Source organism: Macaca thibetana, chromosome 9, assembly GCF_024542745.1.
Source record: "Macaca thibetana thibetana isolate TM-01 chromosome 9, ASM2454274v1, whole genome shotgun sequence".
Lineage (NCBI taxonomy): Eukaryota > Metazoa > Chordata > Mammalia > Primates > Cercopithecidae > Macaca > Macaca thibetana.
In genome coordinates, this window is record NC_065586.1 from 99,476,189 (window position 1) to 99,485,386 (window position 9,198).

The 9,198-nt window shown below is 45.7% G+C and overlaps 1 protein-coding gene across 2 annotated transcripts in view; it reads right to left on the reverse strand.

The window, feature by feature from the left end:
- PCGF6 (polycomb group ring finger 6) overlaps positions 1-8,707 on the reverse strand; it is a 52,782-nt gene extending 44,075 nt beyond the window's left edge. The window contains exons 1-6 of one of the 2 annotated variants that reach the window (XM_050804188.1): positions 8,255-8,707; positions 6,479-6,578; positions 6,292-6,388; positions 4,986-5,041; positions 4,829-4,888; positions 2,305-2,413 (exon numbers count right to left, since the gene is read on the reverse strand). In XM_050804188.1, the coding sequence (XP_050660145.1) occupies positions 2,305-2,413; positions 4,829-4,888; positions 4,986-5,041; positions 6,292-6,388; positions 6,479-6,578; positions 8,255-8,614 (782 nt within the window). In that variant the 5' untranslated portion in view covers positions 8,615-8,707. The remainder of the gene's footprint in view (positions 1-2,304; positions 2,414-4,828; positions 4,889-4,985; positions 5,042-6,291; positions 6,389-6,478; positions 6,579-8,254) is intronic. The other variant, XM_050804189.1, reaches the window with a different exon arrangement.
- Positions 8,708-9,198: the final 491 nt, after the last annotated feature.

The following is a 9,198-nucleotide window of genomic DNA, read 5'->3' on the forward strand; positions in this document are numbered from 1 at the left end:
TTTAACCTACTCCCTTATAGAGATACAAACTGTAACACTCTTTAATAGTAGAAATTGCTGGATTAAAATTTGTAATTACATGATTTCTTCTAATTTTTCCAAAGGGATCTTTATGTCATTATCATGAACCACTACTATGGGCTTCTTGGGGACATAAGACATGTCTCTTGCCTTTTAGGGGTTCTTAATATCAGTTGAGAGCACGAAGTGAATATACAAGGAGATAAATATGACAAAGCACACGCTAGATAATAAATGATACAAGCAGCCCAGAGTTATAAAGAGATGACTGAGAAGTAAAATAGTCAACAGTGATACAACATGAGAAATCTAGATGCCGGGCGCAGTGGCTCAAGCCTGTAATCCCAGCACTTTGGGAGGCCGAGACGGGCGGATCACGAGGTCAGGAGATCGAGACCATCCTGGCTAACACGGTGAAACCCCGTCTCTATTAAAATACAAAAAAAAAAAAACTAGCCGGGCGAGGTGGCAGGCGCCTGTAGTCCCAGCTACTTGGGAGGCTGAGGCCGGAGAATGGCGTGAACCCGGGAGGCGGAGCTTGCAGTGAGCTGAGATCCGGCCACTGCACTCCAGCCTGGGTGACAGAGCGAGACTCCGTCTCAAAAAAAAAAAAAAAAAAAAAAAAAGAGAAATCTAGATTTTTCCAAGAAAGGCATTTTAGTTTACTGTGCCAGCCAGTTAAGCGTTTGAAAACTACAGTTTGATACATGCCAACTCTGGGACCATGACAGTCTGTTTAACATTGCTGCACTAAAATGGAGTACACCATATGCTACAGTGTATGAAAGAAGCAATTTATTCTAATTAGAAAAGTATCTAGCTGGGCACGGTGGCTCACTTCCGTAATCCAAACACTTTGGGAGGCTGAGGTGGGTGGATCACCTGAGGTCAGGAGACCAGCTTGGCCAACATGGCAAAACCCTGTCTCTACCAAAACTACAAAAATTAGCCAGGCGTGGTGGCATGTGCCTGCAGTCCCAGCTACTCGGGAGGCTGAGGCAGGAGAATCCCTTGAACCTGGGAGGCAGCGGGTGCAATGAGCTGAGATTGTGCCACTGCACTCCAGCCTAGGCGACAGAGTAAAATTCTGTCTCCAAAAAAAAAAGAAAGAAAGGTATCTAACTAATTTGGCAAAATCAACTAAAGTTGAAGAGGAACATACCCTAAGACTGAGTAAAACTACACTCGTGGAGAACTATCTATCTCACATATACACAGGAGATACATATGAATATGTTTACAGCAATATTGTTTACAATAGCAACAAGTAAATAAACCAGCAAACCTGGAAACAACCTAAATATTCAACAGAACAGGAAAAGACAAGAAATAATATATTCATTTTAATGGAATGCCAGATAATGGTAAAAATGAATGAACTAGAGCTATATATTTCAACAGGGATGAATCACACAATACTGAGTGAAAAGTATACCATTTCAAGTTTGGCAAAAACAATGCTACATACTGCTCAGGAATAGATATACAAGTGGCAACCACATGAAAAAAAAAAAGGCATGGGAATGACAAACACTTTTTTTTGTTTTTGAGACAGAGTCTCACTCTGTCACCCAGACTGGAGTGCAGTGGCACGATCTTGAGTCACTTCAATCTCCACTGCCTGGTTTCAAATGATTCTCCTGCCTCAGCCTCCTGAATAGCTGGGATTATAGGCACCTGCCACCATGCCTGGCTAATTTTTGTATTTTTAGGAGAGAGAGGGTTTCACCATGTTGGTCAGGCTGGTCTTGAACTCCTGAACTCGTGATTCGTCCGCCTCAGCCTCCCAAAGTGCTGGGATTACAGGCGTAAGCCACCATGCCCAGTCTTTTTTTTTTGAGACAGAGTTTTGCTCTTGTTGCCTGGGCTGGAGTGCAATGGCATCATCTTGGCTCACTGCAACCTCTGCCTCCCAGGTTCAAGCTATTCTCCTGCCTCAGCCTCCCGAGTAGCTGGGATTACAGGTGCCCGCCACCATGCCCAGCTAATTTTTTTGTATTTTTAGTAGAGATGGGGTTTCACCATGTTAGCCAGGCTGGTCTCAAACTCCTGACCTCAGGTGATCCACTTGCCTCAGCCTCCCAAAGTGCTGGGATTACAGGCGTAAGTCACTGCACCCGACCCTTTACACCTTTTTCTAATTATTTCTAATATTCAATTATTTCATAATTCTCAAAGGGGATATCAGAAAAACTTGATTTTACCTGAATTCAGAACAATTTCCTGTTAGGACTTTTAATATTCTTTATTTTAAGTTAAAAGGCAGATTTTTAGGGTACTCACCCAATGAACTCCAGTAATAAAGACATATCAAGTTCTGGTGGAATACGAAACACTGATTCTAGGACTTTTTTAGATCTTCCTTTGCTTGAAGGGACTGGCTGTGGAACAGCTATTTAATAGTTAAACAAAAATGTTAATTAAGAATAAAAATGTCATAAATTGAGATCTTTGGAAAAATAACTACACAAGTATTGTAACTATGTTGGGTATTTAAAAGATCATAAAGCACTCAATCTCCCTGTCTTTAATGACATCAGCTAATCTGTCAAAGCCAGTGCAATGAGAGGCAAGCCTGGGGACCACTCCACAATGGAAGGCAAACATGTGGCTGGCTTATTAGGGCTGCAGAGAGAGCTCATCAGAACAGCAACATGTGTAGACAACCCTGCATAAGCACTACTATGTGCCAGGGCTCATACTTAGCACTTCACATGCATCATCTCATTCGTCCTTACTATAGTCCCATGATATAGGTACCAGTGCTACTCTTTTTTTCTTCCTTAACTAATAAAGAAACTGAGACGGCCAGTCACCATGGCTCATGCCTATAATCCCAATCCTTTGAGAGGCTGAGGTTGGTGGATCACCTGAGGTCAGGAGTTCGAGATCAGCCTGGCCAACATCGTGAAACCCCATCCCTACTAAAAATACAAAAATCAGCCAGGCATGGTGGCATGTGCCTATAATTCCAGCTATTTGGGAAGCTGAGACAGGAGGATCGCTTGAGACTGGAAGGTGGAGGTTGTAGTGAGCCAAGATCATGCCATTGCATTCCAGCTTAGGCGACAAGAGCAAAACTCCGTCTCAAAAAAAAAAAAAAAAGAAACTGAGGCTTAGAGAGAATAAGCAATATGTGTAAGGTCACCCAGGTAACTAAGTCACAGAACCAGGATTTAGGCCAACCAAGGTGGTTCACCCCTGTAATCCCAGCACTTTGGGAGGCCGAGGTGGGTGGATCACCTGAAGTCAGGAGTTTGGAACCAGCCTGGTCAATGTGGTGAAACCCCATCTCTACTAAAAATACAAAAAAAATTAGCCAGGTGTGGTGGCACATGTCTGTAATCCCAGCTACTCGGGAGGCTAAGGCAGGAGAATTGCTTGAACCTGGGAGGCGGAGGTTGCAGTAAGCCAAGATCACGCCACTGCACTCCAGCCTGTGCAGCAGACTGAGATTCCATCTCATTTAAAAAAAAAAAAAAAAAAAAGGCCGGGCGCGGTGGCTCAAGCCTGTAATCCCAGCACTTTGGGAGGCCGAGACGGGCGGATCACGAGGTCAGGAGATCAAGACCATCCTGGTTAATACGGTGAAACCCTGTCTCTACTAAAAAGTACAAAAAACTAGCCGGGAGAGGTGGCGGGCGCCTGTAGTCCCAGCTACTTGGGAGGCTGAGGCAGGAGAATGGCGTGAACCCGGGAGGCGGAGCTTGCAGTGAGCTGAGATCTGGCCACTGCACTCCAGCCTGGGTAACAGAGCAAGACTCCGTCTCAAAAAAAAAAAAAAGCCAGGCACAGGGGCCCACGCCTATAATCTCAGCACTTTGGGAGGCCAAGGTGGGCGGATCACCTGAGGTCAGGAGTTCAAGACCAGCCTGACCAACATGGAGAAACCTCGTCTCTATTAAAAATACAAAATTGGCCAGGCACGGTGGCTCAAGCCTGTAATTCCAGCACTTTGGGAGACCAAGGCGGGCAGATCACGAGGTCAAGAGATTGAGACCATCCTGGCCAACAGGGTGAAACCCCATCTCTACTAAAAATACAAAAATTAGCTGGGCGTGGTGGCAGGCGCCTGTAGTCCCAGCTACTCAGGAGGCTGAGACAGGAGAATCGCTTGAGCCCAGAAGGCGGAGGTTGCAGTGAGCCGAGATCATGCCACTGCACTCCAGCCTGGTGACATCTCAAAAAATAATAATAATAAATAAAAATACAAAATTAGCCAGGTGTGGTGGCGCATGCCTGTAATCCCAGCTACTTGGGAGGCTGAGGCAGGAGAATTGCTTGAACCCGGAAGGCGGAGGTTGCGGTGAGCTGAGATCACGGCATTGCACTCCAGTCTGGCAACAAGAACAAAACTCCATCTCAAAATAAAAAGAACCAGGATTTAAATCCAAATCTATTTGACATCCATTCCGTGACATTACATCATCATAAAAACTAACACTGGAACAGTTACTGTGTGCCAGGCACTGTTTTAAGTGCTTATATTACTCAATATATTTTTTTAAATGAAGTGGTATGATTATCACTATTTTGTAGATGAAGAAACAGACATTTAAGTATGTAACTGGCTTGGCTTAAGTTATACACCTCACAAAGTGGCAGGGCTAGGAACAAACTCAGAGAATCTAGCTCCACAGTCTGCAATCTCTAATTTTTATAAATAAATTGGATTACATACAGAATTACCTTCAAAATCTCTCTGATCATATAACAAGCTAACCCCAAAAGGAACTTCAAAGGGCACATATTTTATTGTTAGTATTCTTTAATCTATAAGTACATTGTAGTATACACCCAAACTTACCAGGTTTAGGTACTTCTAGACCTCTTTCTTTATAGAAATCATGCATTTGCTTTTTTTCTCCTAAAAAATGATAAAACACAGACTAAATTACACTTAAAATGTAACTAGTAGAGTCAGAGATTCTGGGATTCACAACCATGTAATAAAAGAAACTTACTTTCCTCTAGATTGATCACTAATTTGTACACTATGTCTTGTAACTGTCGGTCCAACCTAATAAAAGGAAAGGATGGAGAACACCTCAGAATTCAGAAAAATGCATTTTGGTACAGAGTGAGTTAATTGTGTTTTCTCTTGAAAGTAGGTATCTTCTTTCTCAGAGGTGAGTTACTTTTAAGTAGAATTTACAGTTCCTAAAATATAACTCACTCAAGAAAACCTTAAGTAAATATATATAATCATAAGTATTCACAGATTCTTGAATGGGTAACTAAACTGTTTCATATGCGTTGATTTCTGTGTGTGTGTGTGACAAGGTCTCACTTTTGTCACCCAGGCTGGAGTGTAGTGGCTCAATCATGGCTCACTACAGCCTCTACTTCCTAGGCTTAAGTAGATTTTCCCACCTCAGCCTTCCAAATAGCTGGGACTAAAGGCGTGTGACACCACGCCTTGTTAATTTGATTTTATTCCCTTCATAAGAATATGAGTTGAGGGTAAAGACTGTATTTTGAACTTCTATCATCTGCAAAGCACTCCTGTGTGAAGGTAGTAAAAATCAGTAGTATATGTTGAATAAATAACAGTAATCTACTGTTAGTACTTTTCCTCTCTTAAGAAACTGAGTATGAACTGGAAATTTGATTAATAAGCCACAATGAGCTATGACAAATGGGCTTTACTAAAGAGGCCAGTTGTTTCAGGTATTACTTCTAAAAAAACAGGATTTGGAATACCTATATACTGGAAATGAAAAGCCTAAATTAGCCTCATTAACCTGAATGACTGATGGGATTAAAATTCTCAGGAAAGAGGCCTGTGCCTCTTTTAAGTCCTCAGCAGATATTACAGTGCCTGGCACATAGTAAGTGCTCTATACATATTTCTTAAAAGAATATGTAGTTCCCTTTCAATTTTGAGAGAGGTTAAGAATTTTTTTTTTGAGACATTCTCCTCACTCTGTTGCCCAGGCTGGAGTACAGTGGCACGATCTTGGCTCCTGCAACCTCTGTCTCCCAGGTTCAAGTGATTCTCCTGCTTCAACCTCCCAAGTAGCTGGGATTACAGGCATGTGCCGCCACTCCTGGCTAATAGTGGAGATGGGGTTTCACCATGTTGGCCAGGTTGGTCTTGAACTCCTGACCTCAAGTGATCCACCCACCTCGGCCTCCCAAAGTGCTAGGATTATGGCGTTAGTCGCTGAGCCCATCCTGAGAGGTCAAGAATTTATTCCAACTATATAACTTCAACCTTTCAGAAAAAGTATATTTAAAATACAATTGTAATTTATATATTCTTCTTACCTTATGTTATAAAGAGGTTGTGTCTGATGTACTACTATATTGCATTTTGGACATCTGTTGCTGTAGTAAAAATGTCTTACAATGCAGCTTTTACAAACTGTTGAAAAAGAAAATGTTGAAGTCAGGATGCTTTGAAGACATTTAGAAAAACTGAAAAATTATTCAGAAATGTGACCAGTATGCTTACAGGTATGAAGACATTCTGTAATGGTAGTTGCATCTATTAAGTAGCCTTTGCAAATGGAACACAAGATGTATGGGGTCAGCTCAGAGAGATTAATCAGGCGCTGCAAATACAATGGAAACAGTTTTAAAATACAAGTCCTTGCCTTTTTCAAATTTTTTCTTTTTTTGAGACAGAGTCTCAATCTAGCCCAAGCCCATTGCAACCTCCGCCTCCTGGATTAAAGCGATTCTCCTGCCTCAGCCTCCCGAATACAGGGGATTAGAAGCGCGCACAACCACACTGGCTAATTTTTGTATTTTTAGTAGAGATGGGGTTTCACCATGTTGGCCAGGCTGGTCTCGAACCCCTGACCTCAGGTGATCCACTTGCCACAGCCTCCCAAAGTGCTAGGATTACAAGCGTGAGCCACCGCACTCAGTCCACCTTCCTCAGTCCACCTTCCTCAAAACCTTAAACCATAATCTCAAAATGTCATTGCAACATGGAAACATTTACCTCCAACCCATTAAAATACCGCTGAAAGTTACAGTAATAACACAATATAAATTATTGTTTCTTTTTTTTTTTTTTTTTGAGAGGGAGTCTGGCTCTGTCGCCCAGGCTGGAGTGCAGCGGCAGGATCTCGGCTCACTGCAACCTCTGCCTCCCGGATTCAAGTGATACTCCTACCTCAGCCTCTTGAGTAGCTGGGATTACAGGCGTGTGCCACCACGCCTGGCTACTTTTCGTCATTTTTAGTAGAGACGGCGTTTCACCGTTTTGGTCAGGCTGAACTCCTGACCTCGAGATCCACCCGCCTCCGCCTCCCAAAGTGCTGGGATTATCGGCGTGAGCCACAGCGCCCAGCCAAATTACTGTTTCAAAAGGATCTTTACGCCGGGCGCGGTGGCTCATGCCTGTAATCCCAGCACTTTGGGAGGCTGAGACGGGCGGATCATGAGGTCAAGAGATCGAGACCATCCTGGCTATAACGGTGAAACCCCGTTTCTACTGTAGCCGGGCGTGGTGGCGGGCGCCTTGTAGTCCTAGCTACTCGAAAGGCTGAGGCAGGAGAATCGCAAGAACCTGGGAGGCGGAGGTTGCAGTGAGCCGAGATCGTGCCACTGCACTCCAGCCTGGGCGACAGAGAGAGACGCCGTCTCAAAAAAATAAAAAAAACAAAACAAAACAAAATTTAAAAAAGGATCTTTGCTGCCCACTAAGCAGTAGCTTCAATAATTATTTACAGGACACGCTACGTGGCTCACGTCTGTAATCCTTTGGAAGGCCAGAGGGAGAATCGCTTGAACCCAGGAGTTCGAGAACAGCCCGGGAACATAGGGAGCCCTCCTCGCTACAAAAAAAAAAAAAAAAGTTTAATTAGCCCGGTGTGGTGGCGCGTGCCTGTAATCACAGCTACTCCGGAGGCTGAGGCGGGAGGATCGCCTGAGGCCAGGAGTTGGAGGCTGCAGTGAGCCATGGTCGCGCCACTGCACTCCAGCCTGGGCGACCCTGTCTCAAAATAATTGTGATTATTAACAGAACGAATGAGTCGGACTCGCAGAGCCTAAGTGACCTGCAGGAACCTCACAAAATAAGCGGGTAAAGACCCGGGCCGGGCCGGAGGCCTGTCGGCGCCACACGCCTAGGCAGCCGGGGCCGGGATCGGGGGAGGTCGGCTCCAGTGCTCCGGGCGGCAGTGGCGCACTAGGATTGGGCGCACACTCGGCCGACGACTCCCAGCTACGTCCCTGACGCCGCTTGAGCCCGGAGGGGTCGCGCGGGGGCTCTAAATACCTCCTCCTCGTCCTCCGAGTCCTGCCGGCCTCCCTCCAGCCTCAACGAGAAGTGACTCATGTCCTCCTCCTCCTCCTCTTCCTCCTCTTCCAGCTCCTCTTCTTCTTCCAACTCCTCGTCCTCGTCCTCGAAGCGGCCTCTGAAGCGGCCCAGGCTGCGCTCCGGCTCCAGCTCAGGGGGCCGAGAGCCGGAGCAGCCGGGAGCCCCAGTCTCAGACAGAGGCGCCGGTCCCTCCTCACCCGCTGCGGGTGCGGGGGTGAGGGCGGGCGGGGACGCAGGAGGCGGAGGCGGCAAGGCTGCAGCTACCTCGGCTTTGGCAGCGCCCACGCTGCCCGCGGTCACCACCGCGACCCCCTCCATAGTCAGGAAAGACACCAGGCCAGACGAGGCCAGGCGAGGCGAGGTGGCGGGAGAGCGCGGGAGTTCAGCCGGCCTCGGACGCCCCCACTGCGCAGGCGCGGCAGCCTGAGGGGCCCGCCGGGAAATGTGGTTTAGCGACCTTCACCTCCGCCGGGCGCAAACCCCGCAGCTCCTGGGCAGGCAGCGGGGCGAGCGTGCCACACCTTAAAGGAATCTCACCAAATTTTCCCCTTGGAAGGGGACGCTCTCTTCGCCGCCTTTTAAAACCAACGAAATTGCTACTGTTCCAAGCAACAATATTCCGTTTGCATCACGTACTGAACTAGGTAGCATATGATGTTGCATTACAAATAATAATCATTTCCATCTGAGTACCAATTATGCATTTCTTCTGTGGCAAATCACCTCTATCCAAGATTATTTCCTTTAGGAAGTATGAAGTTTCTGTTCTGAAGTATGTACGTTTATTTATTTCAAGGAATTATATAGTGTATTGATACAAGATGAAATTCTAATCACTACTCAAACAACATCATCCATGTAACCCCCATCCCATAAAGCCCATTATATTGAATTCAAAAAAC